This window comes from Lagopus leucura, unplaced genomic scaffold (assembly GCF_019238085.1).
Source record: "Lagopus leucura isolate 7727_CA_CO unplaced genomic scaffold, USGS_WTPT01 Super-Scaffold_100030, whole genome shotgun sequence".
Taxonomy (NCBI): domain Eukaryota; kingdom Metazoa; phylum Chordata; class Aves; order Galliformes; family Phasianidae; genus Lagopus; species Lagopus leucura.
Window position 1 is genome coordinate 4,995,868 of NW_024962281.1, and position 26,057 is coordinate 5,021,924.

The 26,057-nt window shown below is 54.2% G+C and overlaps 1 protein-coding gene across 1 annotated transcript; it reads right to left on the reverse strand.

Annotated features, from left to right (window-relative positions):
• Positions 1-1,821: 1,821 nt before the first annotated feature.
• CAMK2A (calcium/calmodulin dependent protein kinase II alpha) lies at positions 1,822-24,258 on the reverse strand. Its single transcript, XM_042881486.1, has 19 exons — positions 24,197-24,258; positions 19,895-19,989; positions 18,518-18,577; positions 16,371-16,425; positions 15,945-16,010; positions 15,021-15,093; positions 14,600-14,702; positions 14,389-14,472; positions 14,161-14,255; positions 13,649-13,771; positions 13,459-13,542; positions 12,719-12,761; positions 11,522-11,562; positions 8,364-8,396; positions 7,234-7,282; positions 6,557-6,632; positions 5,765-5,859; positions 4,997-5,234; positions 1,822-4,817 (listed from the first exon to the last, which is right to left on the reverse strand). The coding sequence occupies exons 1-18, from the start codon at positions 24,256-24,258 to the stop codon at positions 5,002-5,004; spliced, it is 1,470 nt and encodes a 489-aa protein (XP_042737420.1). The 3' UTR covers positions 1,822-4,817; positions 4,997-5,001.
• Positions 24,259-26,057: the final 1,799 nt, after the last annotated feature.

Sequence of the window (26,057 nt, forward strand, 5' to 3'; positions counted from 1 at the left end):
GAGTCACTGCAGTGACGGAGAATCACCCGTTTCCATGCTCAGAAGTTGTTAGCTATTTATTGCACTTGAACACCAAGAATAAAACGGACAATCGCCCTCCCGCCCCGCGCCCGGCCCCCCCGCTGCCCTCCCACGTATCGCATCCGAGTCGAACAGTGATCGTTCCGTTTGCAGCCACAGGTTCTGAAAACAAAGGACAAGGAAACGATACCGATCCCTCCCCCCCCGCATCGAGAGCCCACAGAATCCAACGTGGTCGCACTGCTCGAAGGATTGAGTAAGCATACAAAAGGATAAAGGCTTCAGCTGCAACCGTATGGACTTACAGACACAGGGGATGAGCAGCCACCCCTCCCCAGGGCCTGGTTTATGTTGCTTGACAAGGCTTAGTATACTCTTAATTAATATATATATATTTTTGCAGTCATCTTAAATAAATATTTCCATAGAGAATTCCTGTATGCATATATATATATTTTTATATATATATAATATGAGAGAGATCTTGTTTTTTTTTTCTTAAACCACTGTGAACGTATTTTCCCTGCTTGTCCAAAAAAAAATGTTACAAAAACCCTAAAATTGTGCAACAGTTAGAAAAAGGGGACAACAACTCAAGGAAGGAAGGAGCCACTCGATACGGCCCCCTCCACACCCCCTCGTCTGTACCTAAGGGCAGAAAGGACTGTCTGCTGAGGAGGGTGGCCTCTGGGGGACAGATGGCACAGAGGCCACTATCCCCTACTGTGACGTGTCCACAGCCCGTTCAAAATCTGAGTTTCCCTGTCTGGAATGAAAGGGCTGGGGTCTGCATTTTTGGAAATGGGCAATGGCAAAGTCTTCGTCCAGCTAGCAGGAGTGCGTCGTTTGCATCAAGACGGTTCTGTAGACCATGAGAAGTGTCCCGTGATGGAAGGTGAAGGGTTAGCCCAGCTCCTGGGATGATCAGAGGATTTGGTTATGGGATTTTCTGCTGGCAGACAGCTCTTGGTCCATGGGGCTACACAGACAGTGTAGCTGCCCTTTGAAACACACCTCTGCTGTTTGCTGGTGTTTCTCAGGAGTCCATGAGCTCCAAATGCTGCCAGCTCCATCCTGCATGCCTCCACAGGGTCATAAATTCAGTTGGGCAGAGGGAGACAAGGCAAATTTGTGGGGTTTGGTGCCTGGAAAGTGGAGCATTTATTTGGGAAGGGGAAAGAGCTGTCCTGGCTGTGCCTGCCTAGAGGGAGGAGCGGAGCATTTGCTCTCTCCAGCAAAGAGCAGAGGCCCAGGGGTGGCTTTTTCTCCTTCCAGAGTGGATATACCAGCAAGACCTGAGAAATGAAGGTGTTGCAGCTGAAACCGGACCTTGGCAGTCCAGAAAGGAAAAGGAGCAGCTCCCAACTCCACCTGTGGGTCTGGGAGCCTGAGAACACCATAGCAAGTCCTCAGATTCAGTTATCTGCAGTGGTCTCAGAGATGAAAGAGATGACAAATTGGAGGACTTCTGAGTTTACACTGACCTGGATGGACAGACAAGTCAGGCTGTACCTGCACTAGGATATTAGGTGATCTCTGGCCTTGAGGATACTGGGGACAGGAAGACCATGGCAGTGAACTCCATCCCAAGAAGGTGGCATCATCCATATTGCATATTGTAAACATCTCCTGGACCTTGTCATCACTTGATGACAGAACTGTGGTTGTATTGCTGGGGCAATACCAGATAGCATGCAATACAGTTGGTGCCAACAGCACAGTCTCTAGCAAGAACATCTGGTACAGATGTAACTGCAGCATCCCTTGTTCTGCAAGCCAAAAAAAGGCTGTGGCATATGATTATGTTGATTTTTTATAAGGTTTTCCTGTAAGTTCAGGCAAAAATCAAGAAATGCAAAGGAAGACAGGCAAAGTTTTTCGCAATGGCTACTAAAAGAAAAGGTGTTGGCTTATCAGTGCTTGTTCAGAGATGTTCTGGGGATACAGAAACCTGTTCTGGAGAACCAGGGTGAAATGGGGAGAGAAACCAGGCAGAACAGACCTCTAAAGTGCAGGTGCTTAATGCTGCCAACTTAGGCAGGTTGGGAAGTTGGGTCTTCCTCGGTCAGGCTTTGGCTTGACTGGAAGACTAGAAACAATTGGAAAAAAGACTATACTTCCCTTAGAAGAACTGGGAGCATTTTGGGTGTTGCAAAGACATCCAGGTGCCTCGCAAAGAACCTGTCCTTGGAGAGATGACGGTAGGGAAGCCTCAAGGAAGAGAAATCACCTCCAAAAAACAGCTCAAAGCCTCTCTGGAAACCAAGATATTCTCCTCAGCCAGCAACTGCTTGAAGTGGGCTTCTAGTAAAAGGACACTGCATCTACCCCACCATCCCATCCGTCAGACTCAACAAACCCTACACAAGACCTGTCCCAGCCCTTTCTCCAGCACTTGTCTGCTGGAGCAACTTCCCAGAGCTGTTGGCAGCTCCAAAACTAGGCTGAGCCTCACAGCATCCTGCTTTCCTATCAATTTCACACCCATCTGCAGTACAGCTCTGACATCAGGAGGTGGATGAGACCTTTGCCATGGCTGGCTTCAGAGCCAATGCTGGGGAGGAGGGAGAACCATGAAAGAGCTGAGTCCTTCCTTTAAAAATGAAAAAGGAAAGAAAAAAAAATCAGCACTACGCAACTACAGGAAGAAAAATGGGTCTGTGAAAGCACCCCAACTCTGTCTTAAAAGCTCATTCTCTCCCTGAATAGATATCCCTGCTTTGGGGGCAATTCTTGCAAGCCAACATAGCTCCACAGTCAACCAGCAAAGGTCCACCAAAGGCATGGGGACATACACTTGCATCCAAAGAGGACCATTGAGATTTCTTTCCAAAAAAGTCTCTCCTATACAACATTGCCAGCAACAGTCACGGTCCCTGCACAGTGAGACACAACAAAAACTTCTCACAGCCTCTCAATACCCCAACAGTTTGGATTCCTGCCCCTCCATCCAGTAGGAAAATATTTTTGCAGTCTGCAAGGACGTGGCTGCATTTCGCGAGGCAGCCATCCCTGCCTAGACAAAGAGCAAAGCATTCAAAACCACAGAAAAGGCAAAATACACACCCAGAATTTACATGGAGAAAACATTTCCTTTTTTTTTTTTTTCCTTTTTTTCCTTTTTTTTTTTTTTCCAATGTCCAAAAACAAGTGCTTCTTTTGATAATTTCTTTGTTTTTCAACACACGCACCATCTAGAAAGTTAAACGCCATGCAGATGAAGAGAGTGCAGCTAGAAAGTCCTTGGGGCAGCAGCACTGCAGGAGCCCCATGTCAACGAGAAAAGGGCTTCCATTGGAAAAAGACAACAAGAAGCTGAAGCATTGCTGGAAAATCCACCGCCCTCATGTCTGTCAAACCTCTACCTGATGGCAGAGGGGCAGGACCAAAATTCCCTGTCCTGGCCCTGCTTTCCATCCTAAAAACCATACCTTGGTGGCTCAGAAGAGTCCCCTTCTGGGTTTGCCATGCAAGCAGCCCCCTGGGTGCAGAATCCTGGGGACACTGGTGTCCCAGGGACACGGCTGCCCTGGGGACGTGGTGCCCTGGTGTCGTTGCCTGCTGGCAGCCCCGGAGCAGCATGGCGTTGCAACCCCTCTCCAAATGTAAACGCAACAGAAAACAGCAACCCCCCAAAATCCCCCCACCCCCCGACCCCAAACAGTTGAATGTTTCTAGATATTACATAAAGATCCATTTCAGCAAATACTCAAAATCAAGTTACGAAATACACAGTAGGTTGTTTTCTTTTTCCTATAAAAAGGCATGCGCTCAAAGTAGAAGATAGCTAAAGGCTTGTTTGTTTCTTCAAAGCACAACCAGATTCTGCAGAGTTTTGTCACTAAAGCTTGCATTCCTCATCTTCGCTGGAAGGTGTCGTGTGGGCAATGGTGTCTGTGTCTCCAATCAGTGGCCAGCTCAGCAACCTCAGCCTTTGTGCCATGGGGAGCTGTAGATGCTGCATGCGAGGGGTTGGGGGCTAGGATCCAAAGGGATGGGAGCAGGGTGTGGAGAGATTTGCTGCCCCGAGCCCACTGGTGGGGCCGGGAGAGCTCTCTGGGCTGTGGTGATACACAGAGGTCATCTTTCTCCTCTTTTCTCCCAGCTTTGCCAGTCCCCGCTCCCAGGAGAGAGGGGAGAAAGGAGAGAGAACATCCTGGTAGCTTGCCAAGGCGCAAATCTACTTACCCTCCTGGGAAGAGAAAACACCAGGACACCTTTACTCACCCATCCACGTATTCCCCTCCTCACCCAAGATGCACAGAAGCTGAATTTTGCAAATGGTTTAAAACCCAGGTTCCCCAGCTGAGGCTGCCGGGACGCATGAGCTCAGGGCAGCGGGCAGGGACCTTGATAGCAGCAAGGCAAAATCCACTGGCGTGCGGAGGGTGTGTGGCACAGAGCAGCTCCCCACAACCTCCTCTTCTTTGGGGAGCTGCCAGCAGAGGTGGCAATGGAGGTGGATGAAGAGTCCTGTCCCAGTCTGTGGGATGTATGGGACTGCAGGGCTGTAGGGGGGCCTTTTGCCCTGGCAGGCATCAAGTGCTCAGATTTAGGTTCATGGTTTTTCTTTTCTTCGTTCATGCAGAGGAAGGGGTCCTGGTGAAAGTGGATGGAGACGGGATGTTTGTAGGTGCCGCTGAGGCCGTTGCATGTGTGCAGTGAGAAGCGAGGAGCTATTCCAGCAGGAACCAAGCAGCAGAGCCAACAGCCAAAATCCTGTAGGTGAAGAGTTGGAGGGTCTCCCCTGGCAGTCAGTCAGTGACAAATCCAGCACGGGCCGTACCACGCTTCAGCTGCAAAACACCAACAAGCAAAGCAGGACATTGTCTCAGCCATCATTCCAGCAGAGCATCCCTCTCCAACTGCCCTCTCATGACCACTGCCCATCTCCTCCCCACCGCAAATCTTACAGCTATGCTCTTTGGGATAGGATCCCACCCTTCCACCTCATCTGCAGCCCCTGGATGCTCACAGGGCTTACTGCGGTAGGACAGAGGGCGCGCCAGATCTGTGGAAGTGGACAATCTGCCATTTGCCATCCCGGCGGTGCCAGATGCGGGTCTCTTCAGACTGGGCAGTGCGGGGGATGCCCCCTGCGTCCACGTACTGCGTGATGCGGATGTAGGCAATGCAGGCGGACTCATCTCCCATCAGGTGAATGTGGGGGTTCAGGATGGTTGTGTGCACAGGCTTGCTGTTCCGGGACCACACTAGAAAGGGGATAATCAGGGTAGCCTGAGGCAGAGGAAGGACTTTAGGTGGCTCCTTAGTGTGGAAGGGGAGGTCCTGGGGTTGGAAGACTGAGGACATAATAGGCTCAGGATGGGTGCACCTAGGGAGCTAGGACAAGTGGTAATGGCCTAAAGTTGCACCAGCTTGAATATTAGGAAAGTTTTTTCTTGGAAAGAATTACAGTGCATTGGAATAGGCTGCACAGTGAAGTGGCAGAGTCACCATCCCTGGAGGTGTGCAATAAATATGGGGACGTGGCACTGAGGAACATGGTCAGCGGGCATGGTGGGGGTGGGTTGGATGTGGTGATCCTGGAGGTCTCTTCCCTCTTTACTGATTCTATGACTAACCAAACAGCTCTTCATTCACCATCTGGGATATTCCAACCTAGCCTAAATGCTCCCAAAGCCACCCTTTCCCTCCTCTCTTCAGCAAGCTGCTAAAGGTAGGGACATAGCCAGGCCATGGGAGGTAGGAAGGGTTTCTCAGGAGGCAAGGGGCAGCTTACGGTTTTCAAAGTAGAATCGGTGAAAATCCAGGCCTTCCACAAGGTTCCCCAGAGCCTCAGGCTCAAAAGCAGTCATCCCAGGATCACACATCTTCCTGGGAGGTGGAAGGGAGAGGGAAGGGAGAAATCATCTCATTGCTTCCAGCAAGAAAGACTGTCTTCAAGCAGAAGCCTGGCCTGGCCCTGCAGGAAGCCAATACACCCTTTGCCCCCAGCCCCACAAGTTCAGCTGGGACCCCGATGACACAGGTCCCTCCATCACTCAACACCTCCTGTTAAGTACTGCCGCCTTCTTCGTAAGAGATAGGAGAAAAACAGCAGGGAAAAATCAGTTCTCTCTGCTCTGTATCAAAATATCTCTGCTGCTGTCCTCTGGGGCAGGGAAGCAGACCTGCACTCACTCAGATGCACTAATTAAATAGGCCTTGGACAAAGAAGAAGTGTAGTCTGAGGAGCTTCAACTCAGCAAGTAGAGAGCAGTTCTGCTTCCAAGCAGCCCGAGGCGGTCTGGGTGTAATGATACCAGAGATGTAATGTTCCTTCTTCCACCATAAATCACACTTGCAGTTATTCATCTTTCTGCAAACCCAGAAAATGGGCACATCTGTGCTAACAAGACCAGAGAAACGTGGTCATCTCAGTGTGAGAAAGCACGGGGTTGGGAAACCAATGTTTCCTGTGTCTCTTGGATGGTGTCCACGTCCCTCTGCCAGGTCACCCTGCCCTTGGCAGCAAGGTCCTTTGGCACTTGCTCTGGGATGCTGAGCCCAGCCCACAACTGAGCACACTCACGTGTAGGACTCGAAGTCGCCGTTGCTTATTGCTTCGATCAGCTGCTCTGTCACCTTAATGATTTCTTGCTTCCGTACTGTTGGTTTAAAGAAGAATAAAAATACAAATTTAAATCAAAAACACCGGGATTTTTGTTTGGTTGGTTTTTTTTTGCTAAGATTATTGAAAAGACACACAAAAGTCACTCCTAATAGAAAGGAAGACTGTCCTGTACAGAGCATCACCGGGAGGCCGGCCTTGGGAGGACATGTATCCAACTAACATATCTGGCTGTAGCCTATCTTGTGTTGCGCTGAGATCATTTAGTCAAGAGACTTTACAAATTAGCACCAATAAATGATTCCCTGGGTTATTCTTAGAAAGCTGATTCCAGTGGGCAGGGAGGAGAGATTTCTCCTGGAGTCTTTTCTTTGAGGGATGTTGGTCTCAAAGGAGCCCAGACCTCAGCAAGGATGCAGGAAGGGAATGGTATCATCCATTTCCAGTTTTGTGGGCCTCCTCTCTTCACCAGCAGTGTCCCAGATACTCCTGGTGGTGACCCAAAGGTGAAGCCACCTATGCTAGCAGTGCACTCTTAAGGAAACCCAAGGCACTGTGCTGATGCTGGGCTTTCCCATAGCCAAGACCCCATTAGGGGCTGCTAGGCTAGTGGCCTTGGCGTACCCCCACTGGTGTACCTTTGGTGTCTTCATCCTCAATGGTGGTGTTGGTGCTCTCCGACGATTCCTGAGCAAAGAACAGAGAGGAGACAGCACGGTGAGCCCAGTCTTCTCCCCATGCCAGGAGGAGCCTGTGCGTCCGACAGCCCCCCGAGTCCGACCCCACAGCGCTCGGCTGTGCGACTGGACGGCAGCCGAGGAAAACGCCGGCAGCTCCAACCCGTCCTCCACCACAGCTCGAGCGCAGCGCCACGCTGTGCTGGCCGAGCCCCCCCAGCCGTGTGCCAAGGGAGCATGGACTGGGCTCGGGAGGGTCTTGCAGGCACGGCGCTGCCTGTCCTACCGACGCCTGCAGGGACACAGAGGTGGGGCAGGTCCGGGGCGGCTCGGCGGGGTGCCAGGAGGGCAGGGAAGGGGCTGCGCAGGGGTGGAAGACACCATGTTGACTGTACGATAGAGAGAGATGTACAAATTAACAGCGAGGAGGAGCTGGGATGAGAAAGAGGGGACTGTGCAGGAGTGAGAGAGACCACACTGACCGCAGAGTAGGGAAAGAAATGTACAATACAACAGAGTGCTTCCAAGACCCACATGGACCACCGAAGGCTGAGACACAGCTCTTTCCATCAACAGCTGAGCACTAGACAGATTTGGGGTGGAGGGGGTTCTGACCCCCCCGTCTCTCTCCAGGAGCCCCATCAAGGCGACTCTGCTAGCGGAGCTAGAGCAATGGCTCTGCTAGCTCTTCCCAGCAGAGCCTTGCTGATGTATTACCCATAGTACCCCGATGTAGGTTGGCAAGGTGTCCCATGACCATACAGTCCCCGCAGAGGCATGGAAGGTGTTTCTCCAAGGCTCCTTGGACCGATGCAGCCTGCAGACCTGAGTCAGGAGAACTGGGAGAAACGGCATGAGAACCCATCAGCAAGAACCAGGGCTGGTTTCCCACCAGCAAGTGCCAAGTGGCCAGCAAGTGCCTGCACCAACCCTGTGAATGGGGACTGTGGGTGATACGGCTTTGAGGATGTTCCCTCCAACCCCGGTGGCCCTTCTTCCCTACCCCGAGGTAACTTCCAAAAACAGGGGAAAGCTGGAACATGTGGAGAGGCCCAGCAATATCGGCATTGAGGAAGACGAAGGACACTCACCATTAACTGAACGCTGGAACTGGACTTTCTTTTCTGGAAAAACAAGGAGAAGAGATGGAACAGGAAGAGACACAGAGTGAGAAAGGTAGAGAGCAGCACGAGAGAGGCAGCAGCTCCTGAGCCACTCTTCATGGTCCTCACGGAGGGGTAACCAAAGGCACGAGGCCAACCTGGTGCTCCTGGAGGGACGTGCCACCGCACAGCGGGGCCGTGCCAGCTCCTGCCCACATTTCCACTGTCACCTTTTTCTCCTGACCTGCCACAATCCCTGCTGTTGCTCACCCCGAGGACCTGCCTAGCCCAAAGGTCTTGCAGAAGTAGGTGACTCCTCTGTTGGCTTTCTGTCCAGGCTACCAAGCCTACAGGAGCAATATGAGATGCCTAAATGCTCTGGCAGCTTTGCCACCCGCACAACGCTGTGGTTTGGTTATGAGCACCAAAATGAAGTTGTACTGACTCTATCCATGTGATGACCAGTGTGGAAACACCCAGTTGTCATCCTGGACCTTCACTTGTCTTCAGCACAGAGCTGGCTGGTTTAAAGCCAGCATGGCTATCGCTTCTTAACCCTGCAAGGCAGACACACCATAAGAAGCTGTCCTGACACAGCTCTGCTACCCTGAATCAAATTTCCTCCCAAGAGACAGTCTTGTATATGCACATATTCATCTCCATCCTTGACCACTACCACTAGGCACTAAGGCTTTGGAAAAGAAGACCCTATTGCTCCATCCCCACTTGCAATCCCAAATTTGTTCTGGATACTCCATCCTTTTCATGCAGTGCTCCCCTCTCCACTAAGGAAATGCACACTGGCCTTTCTCCACCTCCAGTTTGCAGGGTACAAATCACAGCTGGTGACAGGAAGCACCAATGCAAGAATTAGGAGCTGCAGTGCCAAATAAGCAGCAGTTTACCAGCACATTTAACAAGGCACCATTTCTGCCTGTCTCACAGAGATAAAAGCAACATGCACTGTGCCAAACTCTTGGAAAAACCCATGCAGCAACACATTAGCGTGAATAAATAGGCTGCAGTAGGAAAACTAATATCCATCCATCCTCACTGCTCTTTTCACTTCCTAAATGGCTTCCACCAGCATCAATACTGAGTTTCCCCCACGCCAATGCACTGTCCTCTCCTTCACTGAGTCCTCTGCCATTCCTAACCCCTTCTTCCCTGGGACGACAGGTGTCCCTGGGGCAGGGCACGCTGCTGTGCTTCAGGAGGAACCTCAGGGGGACGTATAGCCAGAGACAGCTCCCAGCCTCTGCAAATCAAGGACAGGACACGGGGCAGTAAACTGCAGAAATTTCAGACGCAACAGAATGCAACACAAAGCAGTGACTGCGTCAAGTCGGGACATACAGTAACAGGATGCAACACGGGGCAGTGAGCTCATTAATTTTGGACGGGACAGGATGTGACATGGGGCAGTGATTTCATTAGTTCACGATGTGACAAGATGGGACACTACACAGGGCAGTGAAGGTATCGTGGCTGCTGGGACCAGAACACCTCCTGGAGACCCCAGAGCAGGGGTGGAGAGGAGTTTTTGATCCTGTGAGTGCTTTTTGTAGGGGGAAACCTCTTTGGGAGAGTGCTTTGAGCTCTCCAAGCCTGGGCTAGCACCCTCCTGGTGCCTGCTCTCATGAAGGCTGGCCCAGGTGATATCTCCAGGTGCAGACAACTCTTCTGATGGCAAACCCCCCCGTATGACTGGGCCCTCAGCCCCCTCCCGACCTGCCCACCCATCCATGCAGGATTCCACATCCCTGCCTTGCTTTCCCAGCTAGATGGAAGGAAGTGACAAGCTGCCAGCAGTGCACTGCCATATGCCAGGTACCTGTGCTGGGCCACCAAACTTTGGCCTCAGCAGCCAGTTTCCCAAGCTAACATTCACACTCAGTCTACTTGGAAAGCCAAGAGATATCTCTGTTAGGATACTGGATCAGCAAGTGGTCTTCTATCATGACACCTAGAGCTGAAATCAAGGCAATTCCTTTTTGCTGGAAAACATAATTCAGGGCTGTGCCTGATGAAGTGTCTGCAGCCACCAGTGCTTTAAAAAGCTTCTCCCTGTTGAATCAGCTATGCTCCAGCAACTCACACTGTGGCACCTCTACCTGGGATCACTGCTCAGGTGGCTGCAGAAGCAGCAGATGAGGGCTGGCAGGCAGCTTGCTGGGACTCCCGTGGGGCTGTGCAAAGCCAGCAGTCCTGCCCTGGGAGCCATGTGACATCCCACTGCCCAAGGCAATTTCCTCTCATAGCAATGTAACCCATCAGCTTCATGTTGCAGAACAATGCTGCGTGGCCAGAATATTTGATTTTATGGAGCTGCGTGCAGATTTTGTGTGGTCTCAAACCTTGCAGGCTTGGCATGCCGCAACTAGTGGGAGGGGAACAAAAAGCCATTCCCAGCCCTTTGGCTGCACCAAACTTTTGGGCAAAGGAAGGAAGAAAACAGCTGAGTGCACTGCTCTTCCAAATCCTGCAACCCTCACAACAGCAGAGTCCCTGCAAAAGGACCAGAAGAAGAAAAGAATCTGTGCTGCAATCAGAGTCCCAGAGCTCTGCCTCACACCTTGCATCCCTGCCTTGGAGCAGAGGATTGTGATCCTGCAAGTTCTCCACTGTTGAGCAATAGTTTGTATCCAACAGGACAAGAAAAAGACTTTTGCATGGGCCGTTCTTCCTGCAGCCCTTCCAGCACCAGCTTGTTCCCAGCACATTGCCAAGTTGGAGTGCTCATTTTTACCGTCTACAACAAGCACAGGAGATGAGAACGGGGTCGAGAGGGTTAAACATCTCCATGGACCACTGTAGGGATAAGATGGTGCTGGGGGACCCTGGAGCAGCAGGACTGCTCTGAGGTGGGGTGATAAGCCCACCACCAGCCTGAAGCCCCAGAACAAGCGTGTTTTGGGGGCAACAAAGCAGCAGTGAGACTCCACTATGCTCTGTTGTTCCTGGCTGCAGCACCAACCCCTTCCCTCGCCATGCTGAAAAGCTGCTCCAGTGGCTCAGGAACACACCAGGAAAGCAGTGCCAACAACTATCCTTCAAAGCACAGGGTGCCTCAGGGAGCACTGGCATAGCACCAGGACCCCACTGCCAGCGCCAGGGAGCGGAGAGGCAGGCAGGAGGGGACTTACCTTCACGCCGTCATTCTTCTTGTTGCCACCGCTCTTGCCTCCTGGAGAGAGGAGGAAAGAGGTGAGCAGAGCCAGGCAGGGCACCAGGACCAGGAGGCCGAAGATCAGCAGCATGATGCCGGGCAGCAGAGCCGAGTAGCGGCTCTCGTCCTCTCACAGCCCCTCCGGCGCAACCCTGCGAGCTCAGGGATGACCTCTCCAGCACCGGCCCGTCCCACCAGAGCGGCTCTCCATGAGGGACATCAGCGTCCCCAGACGTCACGGCGAGGCAGTGGGGTGCCCCATAGGGAGCCCGCTGGCTGCGGGCGCTGTCGGCGCGGCGCTGGAATGGGCCGCCCGCCTGCCGCCCCTCTAATTTTAGCCCCATGCTGCTGGGATCATGTGCTGCCGGCCCGCCGGCCTGACAGCTGCAGCCCACATTTTGACAATGATGAAAAGCAGATGCCTTTCCAGTGCCCACCTCCAGCTGCTGGCCAAGCGCCGAACCCCCCGGCTGAACCAGGGACCCCACATCCTGGAGCGCCCGTAGGAGCAGTCCCGTGCTGATCCTGTTGCCTGCTGGGGTGGGCAGGGGGCACGGGCAGCCCCTGGGTTGCGTGGATGGGAAGTGCTAGGAGGGAAGCTTTTGGGTTTCCTGCCCTTTGATGCTTTGCGCCTTCCGTAACCGGATCCGTGCCAGCTGCTGGACTCCTCCAGCCCCACACACGCTGCCCACAAGTGCTAAATATGTCAGCATGATCTCCCCACCCCCCTGCGACAAATGCAGATGCCAATCCTGACTGTGGCCATTTGCTCCTGGCTGGGCCAGCTGCCCCTGATTCTCCCTGTCCACACCAAAACCCGGCTCCTGGAGTGTCTCAGCAAAGCACTCCAAAATTCCCATCTGAAAACAAGCCATGCTGTGCTGAGAACTCTGCAAACTGCCATGCTCCATCCCTGCCTCTCAGTGCAGCCCTGGGGATGCAGGGATGTGGGAGAGGAGCAGCATCGCTGCAGGGTCAGCATCCCGAGGTGGGTGAAGTGGGGGGACCCTGTGCTGCCGGGGCATCTGGAGGATCCACATCACAAACATCTCCAGGAGGGAGGGCGCCAAATCACCACCTCCCCAGAACACCCAGCTGCAGTTTCAGCCCTACTGTAGCTGCCCCCCCCCCCCCAGCTCTGCCCTCAGGGGAGAAACCCAGAAACAGCACCTACCGGAGAAGTTCCTGGTGGCCAGCATGGTGGTGAGGATGGCTCCCTGCAACACACAGAAGGCAGAAAGGAGGGGAGTGCGCAGAGCCACCGGGTCCCCATGCTCCCAGCTCTGTGTGTCACCTGTCCACCACACCCTTTGCTGGAAGGAAGCTGGCCCACAGGCTGACCCGACTTCTTATCCCTAACGCCAGGGCATTGGGTTGCAGGCTCTGAATCTTCCCTCAAAGATTAAAGGGATATTCAATAACCCAGGGCATATTTCAATCCCATTCTTTGCTGGCCGGGGTGGGCAGCTGGTGGCAAGGGGAGCCGCCAGGAGCGGAAATGGATGTGATTGAAATGAAAGGGATGGGGATTTTTCATGAAAGCCACCCATACAGCAACACTGCAAAATAACACCCAGAAAAATGCTGCCCCTTCTCCATCTGACTCTACTAACTAGTTGCTCAGCGTATAATGAGATTACTTAGGACTAATTGCCTGCAGTAATGGATTACCATTTTGAAGTGCATGCCTGAACTAATTTGATTACTTGTCTGGCTGAAAAGTAATAACAGTTCATAGCCAGTTTCTTTTCTTGATAATCATGTTAGTAGCCTGCAGCTGCCCTGCTCTGTGTCACACTGCGTGCAGCCTAGTGCAAATGCACACAAACCCTGACTCTCCCCACTCAGCACCCAGCCCCCACAGACCCCACCAAGCACTCTGCAGCAGCCTGGGTAGGACTGCGTGCAAATTACCTTTAGCTTCCTCCGAGCGTTGAACTTCTTCAGGCAATCCACCGTCTCCTGTCTATGCATGCATGAGGCCACGGTGGCGCGGTGCTGGGAAGAGAGAGACTTGGCTCAGGGCACATGTGTGCAGGGTCCCAATGCAAACCCCTATGCCCACGGAGCTTGGGTCCCTGTGGGTGAGTGCCACCCGACTCACCGATATCCAGGGGTGCTTCAGAGCCTCCGCTGCCGTGATGCGTTTGGATGGGTTGATGGTCAGCATCTTGTTGATAAGATCTTTCGCTTCGGGAGTGACAGTGTCCCACTCAGGGGAGGGGAACTGCCAACAGAGGGATGGGTGAGGGATGGCAGGGAGCAAGGCAAGGAGCAGCAGTCCTCGGCGATTGGGCTGGTTCTCCTCCAGCCCCAGGTGGGAGCAGGCAGAGGAACTCATGGAAGCAAATGGGAATTGCTGCCAGTTGGGGAGCAGGGCTGGAGGGAGGACAAGACCCAGGACGACACCTATCTGTTCTGCAAAGTGGACTGCAAGGTGCCAATGTGTGCACTTGGGCACAGCATCTCAGTCAGCCCTCTACAACCAGAGCAAGGGAAGGGAACTCATTCCCGTCTGACTCATCCCAGTCACTCTTCTGGAGCAGCAGACTGCAGTGAGGGGGCAGCGGGAGGAAAGGGTGGTAGTGGAGGGGGCAGAAAGAGAAATGCACTCACGTCATAAGCCCCAGCCTTGATCTGCTGGTAGAGGCGGTGCTGGTCTTCATCCCAGAATGGTGGGTACCCAACCAGCAGGATGTAGAGGATGACGCCTGTGCAGGAGGGGACATGGGGTCAGCAGGTGAGTGAGAGGCACTGCACTGCAGGTGTGAGCAGACCCATGCTAGGGACCGGCCCAAATCAGGGAGAGAAACTGAGGACATTCTCGAGATTAACTTCCCTTACCACAAGCCCACAGGTCCACAGCTTTGCCATAGGGATCCTTGCGGAGCACCTCAGGGGAGAGGTATCCTGGGGTGCCAGCAAAACCTGTGACAGAAAACCAACCCATCATACACCCTGCACGCTGCAAGCATCCCCATACATGGCTTGGGGGTGCTCAGCCCTCCAGGCCTGATACCACTGACCCAACCTGATAATCCACAGCCATACTCACCAAACCAGGCTTGCTGGTCTCCCTCCACCTCAATGGCGAGACCAAAGTCAGCCAGTTTGACAGCAGCCCCCTTCAGTTTGGAGGCCAACAGCAGGTTCTCAGGCTGCAGGAGGAGGAGAGTGTCTCAGTGAGAACCTATGGGCTCTGCTATGACTTCCAAACACATCTGGGGGAAGGATGGATGTGGTCCCACTGCTCTGTGGGGCTACATATCCCAAAGCACCATAGAGGACCATGGTCTATAAGTACCTCTCTACCCACTCTCCCTTGTGGTGTTTTGCCCAAGAGCTGCCGAATCTTTCCAGGAGCTCCCATATGGCATTCCTCCCCACCCTGGAGGGTGCCAGGCATTGCCCCACAGGGTCTTGCACCACTGATGTGTCCCCACACCCTTCCACAGACCCATCCCTGCAGCCCATACCTTCAGGTCCCGGTGGACCACTCCCATCTGATGGCAGTGCAGGACAGCTTCCAGGATCTGCTGGATGCAATGGCTGCAAAGAGGAAAAACCTCACACAAGTGCCTTAGTTACGTCCACGTGGCTGCATCTCACCCCCTGCCCTTCTCCCATCTCCACGTCCCACCTGCAGCCCTGCAGAACAGTGTCCCTCTCCACCACATCACTGGTTGGCCACCAACAAGTGAACAGGGAGCTGCGGCTATGCGTGCACCCATGGGCTCCCACAGAACTGGCACCAGAAGCTGGGGACTGATGGTGCAGACATGGTACCAGCCCAGTTTGGTCTCTAAAGAGGAACAGAGCAGCTGTGCCCATCGGCCATGCAGCTGATGCTTCAGTCCCATTTTCCCAGCCCTGTCTAACATGGGTGGCTCTCGCTGTGCCAGTTTGCTTTATGTCAAGTTCATTAAACTCCAGCCTCACTGCATGCATGAGAAAGGCAGGGAAAAAGAATGAGGCTACGATCACTTTTGTTCCAAAACAGCTGTCTGTAAGGCAAGTCTTTATTTACATTTATGTTATTTGTATGACACTAATAAGAGGATGCGTTGGAAGTGGATTCAGTGCAAGCAATCTGTTAATTATGATTGCTTTTTGCCTAGAAATAGGGGATATTTTCACAGAGGCAGAGGTAGCACAGAGCTCAACAACCCCTTAAGCATTTGTATGGACTATGCCCCGTCCATGGGGCAAAGCCAAGAGGCACAGAGGTGCTTGGAAACTGCACCCTCAGCCATCCTGCCCCAGCCAACCCTCCTTAGGGTTTCCAAGTGGTGAACATCAGAGCAAGGGTTCGAATTACAGAAAGCAGAGTGGATAGAGCCCTGGGAAGCTGTGGGGACGTGGGACACCTCTTGTCCTTTCCTGCCCAGATCCCTGCTCACCTGGCATCCGCTTCGCTGTAGTACTCTCTGGCCACGATGTCCTCAAACAGCTCCCCACCAGTGACCCTGGGACAGAACAAGGGATTCACACTGGGCGTTGCAGCAGGGCTGGGTGTGCTCACAGCATGCTCAGCCCTAGTAACCCATCCAAGTACTGCTGCCATGCACGAGGGAGTGGGGCAGGGACAGACTGTCATCTGCCTGGCATAGAATAGGACGGGATGGGATATGGGATGGGAGGAACTGACAAAGAACAAGTCCAGCTGCCAACTTTAAGGACTCAAAGCTTGGCTCTTCCCTCTCTATGCAGAGAAGGACTTCAAGGCAGCCCACAGAAGTGCAGGGATGAGATGGGGGAGGCTATGGGGCACATCACTTCAATGAGAGCATGCAGCAGATTAGAAGATGAGTTTAAATGGCACTCACAGGTCAAATATCAGGTAGTGGTGGCCCTCTTCAGAGATGCTGTCATGGAGCCTCACTGCAGCAGAGACAGGGGGTTACGGGCTGCCTGGGGAGCCTGGGTGCCCTTTGGCATAGCAGGGATATCTGCTGGGAGCTCATCCTCCCCCCTGCCCCTCTTCCCATTGCCACTGACTGGCAGCAGCCCCACTCAGCCAAGAGCCTCCATGAGCCATAGTTCAGAAGTCACATCTAAACTGGGGACAGCCAGCAATTGGCTGAGATCCCAGCTCAGGTCAGGATAGTGCCAGGCTGCCAACCCAGCCCTGACTCTGACCTGTCTCTGTAGTTATTTTTTCCCTCCTCTTCATGACCTTTCTTCTCTCCTTAGGAGCACTCCTGCTGGGGATGCCCAGGAATCATCACGGGATGAGATTCCCTGAGCAGGAGCACTCTGTCCCATCCCCCTACCTGGCTCTTCGCCCTGCTCCAAGGGATGCCCCTGTGAGAGCACGTTGCCCTTCAGCTAAGCTCTCACATCTCAGCAGTCAGACGCACGGCAAAGGTGCAGAAAAAGGTGGGACAGAATCTGGTGTGCAAAACACAGTCTGGCATTGCCTGCCCACATCTCACTTCACTCTGATTTCACTGGGGCTGTGTGTATTTAACCCCTCCTCACTGCTCACCTGACATCACTTTCAGCCCATTTCTCTGCACTACACCAGCTGTGCCCTGTGTGGAAACATTCCTTTTAGGCTGTGGGTGTTAATGATAAGGATGCTCACCCCATTCCCTGCTCATTCCTCCCTATTGATGGTCTCCACTCCCCTATGCTCCGTCACCTGTGTTTGCTCAGCACTTTGACACATAATCTCAGCTTTTCTGCCTTCCTCTTTTGAAAGCACATTTCCTTCTGTTTCATCTCATCTGAGAGGGATTTGGGGGGTATTGTGTTGGGATCTTGCCAAATCCTACCATGTTCAAAAGGGGATTAAGCAACTTCGGTGCGGATGGGGTGGTGTAACTCTAAGCAGATGGTCCGGATACATCCCCTGCTTGGGGAAGTCCCATTGCCCGTGGCTGCCAGGAGCCAAGGGTATAATGAGGAGCAGCTGCTCCAAGTATAGCTCAGTCCTGTGAGCATCTGCTGCTGGTCATAGGCTGAGCACAGCGGCAGCATCAAACTGCTCAGTGCCAAGAGCTTTGGACATAGCACTGCTCCCCACAGTCACAGGGCAATGGGTACTCAGAGCTAAAGCTGCAGCACTGGATGTAGCCAAAATGTCCCACTCTAGAATGCCTCCTGGGTAATGCAACCTGGTGAATCTGCACTGCTCCTGGCACAGCGCTGTGACACAGGGCTGAGGGTGCAGCTTCCCAGCGCAGCCCCTAATGCATGCATGGTGCAAAGCAGGGGCTGGTCCCTGCAGGCTCACGTCTGTGCAAACCCTGTCTGCACAGCCCGGCGTTCCTATGGGAGAGGAGGGCTGGGGAGGCACTGCGGGCAACTAGAGAGAGCCTCACAGCCCCTCAGTGATCACAGCATTCCAGCTTCCTCATGCCCCCAGCTGTGCTGGCTCTGATGGGATCTGCACATCCCATGCTGCTCGGAGCAGACAGCTGTTTTGTCCCCGTGTTGGACTCCATACCAGCACTGGGCACAGGCAGCCTGCATCAGCATCACTGTCGAGGCTAAGCTTTGGGATTTTTGCTGCAATTTTTTCCCTTCTCCTCTCTCTCCTCCTTGCCTATTTTTGTCTTTTGCAGGGGCTCAGGAGTTTTCCTGAAACAGCTTTTCTGAAGGAGGCTACTCTCAGATGGACGGCCGGTGGGAAAGTCTTCGCTTCCCCCTCGCCATCGCCTCTCCCACGCCGCTCTCTGCTGCTGCTCAGAGCTGGAGCCGCTTTTTGGAGCATGCAGAGGAACACAGCATCCGAGGAGTAAAAATAGTCCCCATGCAGCCCTGCTCCTCCCGCAGGGATGTGCAGCCAACTGGGTTAGTTGGGACCTACTTAGATCCCCCCTGCGCTTGGTGGGGGCCGTTCTGTACGTGACCCCTTTTGGAGAAACTTCTTCCTGATGAAGAAGAGGAGGGAGCCCCAGTGCCCACCCCACAGCCCCACATGAGGGGTGGTGGGGACGGGGCAGGCGGTGGCGCAGGGTGCGCTTACCGATGTTGGGGTGCTTCAGGAGGCGGCAGATCCGAGCCTCTCGCTCCAGCTTCTGGTGGTCTGAAAGAGGTAATGGCCCCATATTAGGCTCCGGTTCCATGCCAGAACTGCTTGCTGTGCCTTCCAGCACTCTGCAGGTGCTGCCTCACCGCACCTCTGTCTGAAGGCATTTGGCGATAGCAGGAACCCAACAACGGGAGAGGTGAGGATATAATTAGGGCTGTGTCTCCCGGCACCATTACAGTTACCTTGCAAGCTCACACCTCGCTGTCTCGCTCTGCATCAAATCAAATCTGCAACCACTGACATGTGAGACAGGAGAGCTGCTTTCTGCCCCAGCCCCAAGGTGACATTGGGTAAATCACCCTTCCCCACTCTCTGCCTCAGTTTCCCAATCTGCAGATAGTTTCCCATTGGGTTTCCTCATCTGCAGAGATTGAGATTAACCAGCCAAGGGGAAATGCAGCATTGCTGCTTTTGGGGAAGGCAAACATGCTTGCTTAGAAGAAGCCAGTGGTCACAGAAAGGAGATGGGGACAGCAGTGGGGACCCAGCTCCACCTGGCCACAGGATCGTCTCCCCCACAAATCCAACTGCAGTCTGCACTCAAAAATCATTTCTTCCTCATGTGCAGTTTCTCTCCAAGCATGAGAGAGAGTTTCTCTCTTTGGTAGCCAAGCATGTCCAAAGGCACCCCGGGGTGTCCTGCAGCATCACTCCTCCCTGCACACCATCCCACCATACCTTCGCGTGTGGCGTAGCTGCTGGCATATCTCAATGGCATACATCCCTGTGGGACACATTCCCACGGGTCACCAGCCCAATGCATCCCTCTGGGGACAACTTGCAGCCCAGGCAATGGCCAATCCCATGCCGCGGCACTGCACAATGGGGGAGAGCGTGGGTCTATTACCACCAGAAGCCACTGGTTCCAGCTAGCAGAGCAGCTAAAATAACCCTGAGGCTCTCTCCAGCTGACAGATGGACACAGAGACATTGCAAACCTGAGGAGAGGATGGAGAGCAGCAAGCTGTGGGGGATTTCCACCTCCAAATGGGGGTTTGGAGCTGAGCTCCTCAGTTAGGCGTCAGTGCTGTACTGCATTGGCACGCAGTGGTTTGATTTGAGGTCAGACAGCAGCTTGTCACCATTTTCTGTGCTTCATTTTTGCTTTCAGATGTGAGCAGTGGCGTCAAGGAGAGCAGCAGGAGCAGCGAGTTAATTACAGCCTCCCAGCAGGGCACCCACTGGCAATGTCCATGCATTTAATGGCCATTCATCGAGGAGCTCAGGATGCACCACAGTGAGGATGGAGTGGGGCAAAGGTCTTCCCTGCCACCAAACCTTGCCAACCCTCTGAGCACCCCCAGCACCTACCTCGGGCAGACAGCTTCTTGGTGTTGATGATTTTGGCTGCATACTCTTGTCCAGCCAACACCTTCACACATCTCCGGACAATAGAGAAAGCACCCCTGGGAAGACAAGGAGCAGAGGGAGGTGAAAGGCTCAGTACAGGCAAGGACATGGGACAGTCCTAATGTTCTGGGGGGCAGTGGTAGGGGATGGGATGGGATGGGATGGGATGTCATGGCTATTGAAAGAGAAAGGGTTTTTGAGAGTGGGGGAGCAAAGTGGGTGCTTCCTGACACTGCAGTCCTTGGGGACATGGGAAGGCAGAGATAGCCCTGGGGATGGCTGCAGGATTCACCCCTCAGTGCTCTCTCATCCCTTTCAGTTCTGCTTTATCCACTACTGGCAGAGAAAGGGCAGAGATTTACCAGGAGCTCCTTGGGGACACTGGGAATGGACACAGCTGTTGCACTGCACTCAACCACTTCACTCCATGTGTACGAGCGTCTTTGCCAGCTTCAGAGCTCTCACAATCACTGCAGCAATTTTCAGAACCAGCTATGAGCGCTCACCATGGCTGCAGGCAACCGGTGCAAGATCCCTGTGGCTGCAAACCCACCGCAGCAGCAGCGCACTGCCCTGCTGAGCACAACCTTTGTACCAGGCTCCCTTTGCTGCCAAACCCTTCCGATCGCTGAAATAACAACTATCAAAAGCAATGCCACCTCCTGCTCCATCTTCCCCCGCTCCTGCTCCATGGCGAGGAATAAAAGGCCGCAGTTCGCGAGCACGCTGCCAAGCAGCAGTGGATAATTGATTGTAGTGGTGGAGGTGGGTGGAGATGGGCAATTTGGGGCTGAGTGAGATCTTTAGCAGAACAGGCAAGCAGCAGGGTGCAGGAGCCCCAGCAAAGCTGCCAGCCCATGCAGCATCACCTGAGGCACGTGTCAGAGAGGAGCTGGAGAGAAGGAGAGGAAGGAGCTTGATGCTTCCTCATTCTGCAGTTTGATCCTGGCCTCTGGAATAGCTGAGCTGTTCCTATTCCCATAGCCTTGAGGGCTTTAATTGGAAAGGAATTGAGAAATCCTTCTTATTCAGCTTGACGTGATGGGGAATCCGGAGCCGTGCTGCTCCTAGTTCTGCTCATCCTGTCCCACCAGGAGCCCCATCAACACTGGGTCTGGAGGCTCCTTCCTCCCCCGTGACCCATCTTTGCTCCTTTTTCCTAAAGATCCACCTTTGCTTTGTGGCAATGCAGAATACTCACAGCAGAGAAGTCCCAGGTGCTCGGCCCAACTCCAAACCCAATGTGGGGCTCCGCTGCATGATCCTACGTAGGGCTGGAGGGACGTGGGTGCCCCAAGGCTGTACCAGAGGCTAGAGACACAAGTCTGGGCCATGTCCCCACCCCAGGTTAGCAAGAGGGAAACAACGGTCCCTGGTTCTCCTGCATTGCTCCTGGATATTCTCAGCCACTGATGTCCAAGCACTGACAGCTATTCAGCCATTCATTCATTTGAGCCCAACTAAGCTATGGGGTTAGGTACAGATGCAGTGCACAGGCACAGGTTGCACAGCCCAGATTGGACCTCATCCCTGCCAGCTCCTGCCACTGGTTCGTAGCCCCATTGCCAGTGCCAGTGTCCCCTAGCCCAGGTGTGACCCCAAGCCCTGTCCCTAAGGTCCTGCAAGCCCCCCCCAGCTCCTCTGACATGGGGATGCTCCGTTCCCCCTTCTTCACACCTTCCCTGCCAGCTCCAGGCTGCGCTGCTGCCGCCCTCCCTCTCTTCAACACCTCCTCCTCCTCCGAGGCATTTTATCTCCTTTCTAGAGAGAAGAGTGTGGGCTGGGGATTTTTTGTTCCTCCATATCTTTTTTTTTTTTTTTTTTAATGAAAACCCTCTCCTGCAGCTCTGGTAGCGGAGGGGCTGAGTGCACACTAATTGCCGCCAGCCTCTCCCTGAACCTCCTGTGGGGGCGGATTCGGAGGCACCCAAGGAGCTGCTTCTTGCTGTTTGTCCTACCTGGATGGCCGTGGGCAGGATCCTCTCCCTGCTGCCCCCGTGCTGCCCCTGCTTCTCGCCCCATCCCTTGGCTCTTGCAGGTTGTAGAGGGGGTGAGGGGGAGTGTTGCAGCCCCTTGCCAGCTTGGCGTCCTGCAGGGATGCTGCAGATGCAAGTATCCCCTACAGGAATGTGGGACCAGATCTGTGTCCTGTGTTTGGGACAGCCCCACGGGATGCATATCACGACGGTTGGAAGCTGAAGGAATGGCAAAGGGGTTGGGAACAGCTGCCTGGCACCCCGCACCCTTCACTGGTCTTCTTTGGGTAGAAAAGAAACACAGGCAGCTTAGGGAAGGTGGAGGGGATGTGCTGATGCCCCAGCACATGGCGCCAGCTCCTTGGGGCTGTGCACTGGGAATGCCAACATCCTTGCTGGGTTTATGGGCAGCCGCTGCCGCAGCGAGCCATGCAGCACTCCGTCCTGATTTCCCTTCCTGAGCTCACAGAGCGGAAATTTCCCCCTGGGAAACCACTGATTGTTGAAAGTGTGGGATGCACTGGAAACCATCCCGGTGGAAAATTCCCAACCTGCACCACATTACACTGACAGGTCAGCAAGGGCTCTGACTTGGGAACGTTTCTCAGCCCTATACCTGCCTCTGCCGAACCAAGGGGAGGTGTCGTGGGATGCACGGAGCTGTGAGAGCTCTGGGCTGAGCTGCTCTGCTTCTGTGTCAGGGGATGCTGAGTGCTTCAGGCTGGCTGGGGTGCAAGCTACTGCTGCAAGGTTTGCTCATTAATTAGTGAAAGTGGAGAAACGCATCTGCCAGTCTGCCTCATCAGGTCTGGGTGCTCACCCCATCTGGCAAAGCCTCGCTGCCATCCCAGGCCTCCCCGTCACACACAGCCCAAAAGCTCCCCACCATGCTCCATGTACTGCACCGGGTCCAGCAGCATCCCTTGCGGGCACCGCTGCTCTCCCACAGAACATAGAAAAGCTGGGAAACCTCTGGAAAACCAGGTCCCAAGCCACACCATGCCCCAGGTCCCGGGCACTCTGCTTGCGGCATCAGCTGGGACTCTCTGCACAGCACAGAGCTCCTCAGTCACCGCTCCACAATCACAGCTGCCCACCAACCCCCAGCACCTGCCCCAACTGCAAGTAGATGTATGCGCCCATCAGCACACCCCAGGACCAGCGCGCTGCTCTGCACTTGTTTGCAGCAGCGACCATCCGAATGGAGAGCACCAGCTGCATCCCACCTGGCACAACATCCTCCCCTGTGTCAGCCTCTCGAGTTCTCCATCTTTGTCCTCTCCTTTTTCTCTCGCCCCCGTTCTGCACGCCCTCGCACGCATGGGTGCACATTTCAGCGAAGGCTGCCCGGCGATGCAGGGATGCGGGTCTGGAACAAGTTTTCATGCCTGCAGACTGCCACAGCCACACACCTATCTGACAAAGGGCACCTCGCCAGCAGCAGGGGCACCCGGCTCTGGGGCAGCAGCAAAAACGGGCACCAAAACCAAACCAAAGAGAGGCATACGCCTGCTTCCTTGTACACTCAATTTACAGCCACTCTCTCCCCACTGAGACATGGAGCATCCGCTGCCCAGCACTGAGGACATGTGTGTTGCTGGGACAAGCACACTGCTCCACCTCGGGGTGCTCAGTGCCCCCCCAGAACTGCTCCAACTGCTATCCTCTGCACCACGCACACACCCTGATTTGCAGCAGGCAGTGCCACGCGGACCCACTGAGCCCTCCCTGCAGCAAAGCAGGGGCTGAGGCTCCTTATGGGGCACTCACACATGCAGATGGGATGGGGGACAGGGTGGGTAGATCCCCAGCTCTGAGTGGGATTTCCACAAGGGCTACCCTGCAGGTTGAGTATCCCACGGGATGAGTCAAACGCTGGGGAATCTGCACAGAGAAATTCCCTAAAGGAACCGGAGGGCGCCCACCACTGGGGCTTTCCCCCTCGGCTGTCCCGTCCCTCCTCCCAGCGGGGGAAGTTACTGGGGGAGCCGGCAGCATCCTCTTCCAGGAGTGCTGGTTTTTTTTCCGTAAGAGGGGCAGCCAACCCCTCCCCAATCCCAAAATGCGGTGCACTGGGTCTGCACCTATTGGCATGCATTTGAAGTCAGGAGGAGATGGAACAGGGACTAGCAGACCCCATCCCGATCCCAGTCCCCCCACTGCTCCCCGACGCTCTGTGCCCATTGCTTTTCCCCATATCCACTGTTTCCAGCTCTGCTCAGGCACCTCCCCAGCCCCGCTCCTGCTCCGAGTGTTGGGGGCGCATCCAAGCCCCTCTCCAACTTACTTGCCCAGTTCCTCAAAGAGCTGGTACTCCTCGGTGAAGCGGTTGCAGGTGATGGTGGCCATCCCAAGGGGCTGGCAATGCTCCCTCCCCGGTGCGGAGTTTGGAGCAAGCAGCTCTCCTCTCGCTCCCTCCCTCTCCGTGTGCTCCCGGGGCTCTCTCCTCGCCGAGGTAAATAAGGGAATATGTTTGATTGACAAGCCTGGAGATAATGATGAGGGCAATTTGTCTTCTCAGCCTCACAAGCCTTCGTCAGCATCCCCATCCCCATGGTGACCACCGCTGCCAGAAACGCCCTGTTTCTGTTGCCAGGGCAACCGCTTCCCAAACCCATCGCCCGCCCTGGGGACCGCGGCCCTGCTGGGGACCCGGCCCTGGGGGCTGCCTGGGGGGTCTCACAGCCACCATAGGGAGGGGGGCAACTCCAAAATGCAAATCTTAAAGGCAAATTGAAGGAAGTGGCAGTGGCAGAATAACTGGGGCAAAAAGGTTTCCATGGAAACCGTGGTTTCTATGTTGCAGGAGGATGCTGTCGCCCTGGCAACTGGTCCATTTCTACCTCCCCCCACCCCCAAATGCAGGTCCTGCTGGTACCCTGCACCAGAGTCCCTGGGGGGCTGCAGGGTGGGGGACGGGCTGCTGCAGAGCGGTGGCAGCAGATGGAGCAGAAGTGTGTCAGGCAAAGGCAGCAAAATGATGGCAGCTCCCCAGGTCCCTGTAAGCGCCCTGCCAGCAGCTGGGCTCTCATTGGGGCTGGCCCCAGTCACTGGCACCCGGGAGTGGCTTGGCCTAAAACAAAGCCAGAAGGGGAGCAAAGAGGGAAAAAAGCAAAAAGTGCTGGAAAAAAAAAAAAAAAAAAAACCCAAACAAACAAACAGGTTTTTCAGTTAATTAAAAAATAAATTTAAAAAGAAAAAAAAAAAAGAAACTGGAAAAGAGCACTAAAAGTGGTACTCAGAGGCCTCGAGGGAAAGGTTTTCCCTTAAACCCACTTTGCTGCCAACACCCCACCTCCAGCAGGCATCATCCCTTGCACCCTGTGGACTCCTGACCCTCTTTTGTCCCATTTCTGGTTGTTTTTGCAGGAGGAAAAGGAGCACTCAGAGCCCCAGCAGCCGGGTCTCTCAATGGAAGGCATTGCTTTGGGCAGATGAGATTGGTTTAGTTTCCTTCCGGGCTGCCACAGAAGGGTTAATAGGAAAAGAAAAGGCTCTAACCAGACAAAAATAGGGAGAAATCTTCGAGGGGAGAGAGAGAGAGAGAAGGAGGAGCGGAGAGAGGGAGAGAAGAAAGGAGGTGGAAGTGGAGGAGGACAGCAAGTGGCGGAGTGAGGAAGAGGAGGGGGAGGAGGAGAAAGGCCTAATGGCTTTTCCATTAATTGCACCATTACCTGCTCTCATCCCCACACCGAGCCGTAAGGGCAGGGGCCCAATTCCCACCATTGGGGCACAGGCATGGGGTCCCCAGTGATAGTGGGAAGGGGACAGGACTTGCCCCGATGCCTCCATGCTGGTGTTGGTGCTGCTTCCTAAGCGGGGGTTTTCGTCTCCAAGCTGACTGACAGGTGCTGCATCCCCTTATCTGAAATCTCCTTTCCCACCCAGAAATCTGCTCCTTCACAGCTCTGGGATGCAGCCGCCAGCAGTGCTTGTGTCTGGCCACCTGATGGAGACCTTCACCCCCTCCTCTCCGTTACCCGCCTGCCTCTCCCGAAATACCTCCACGCACGTCCCTCAGCTCCATATGCAGATATTTCCTTTCTGCAGCCTGGCATGGGCTCTCCAGTTCCGGCCCAAGGAAGGATGCTCTGACTGAGGATTGCACACCGAGCCCTGAATGCATGGATAGGCAGCTGTCCAAGGGA

What these genes read in the sequence shown, in the direction of transcription:
- CAMK2A (XM_042881486.1), bottom strand. Translation starts at nt 24,258, where the DNA reads ATGGCCACCATCACCTGCAACCGCTTCACCGAGGAGTACCAGCTCTTT. An exon ending in CACTACCTGATATTTGACCT is followed by an intron (nt 16,011 to 16,370) that starts GTGAGTGCCATT and finishes GTTCTGTCCCAG; the next exon opens with GGTCACTGGTGGGGAGCTGT. An exon ending in CCGATTCTACTTTGAAAACC is followed by an intron (nt 5,235 to 5,764) that starts GTAAGCTGCCCC and finishes TCCCCTTTCTAG; the next exon opens with TGTGGTCCCGGAACAGCAAG.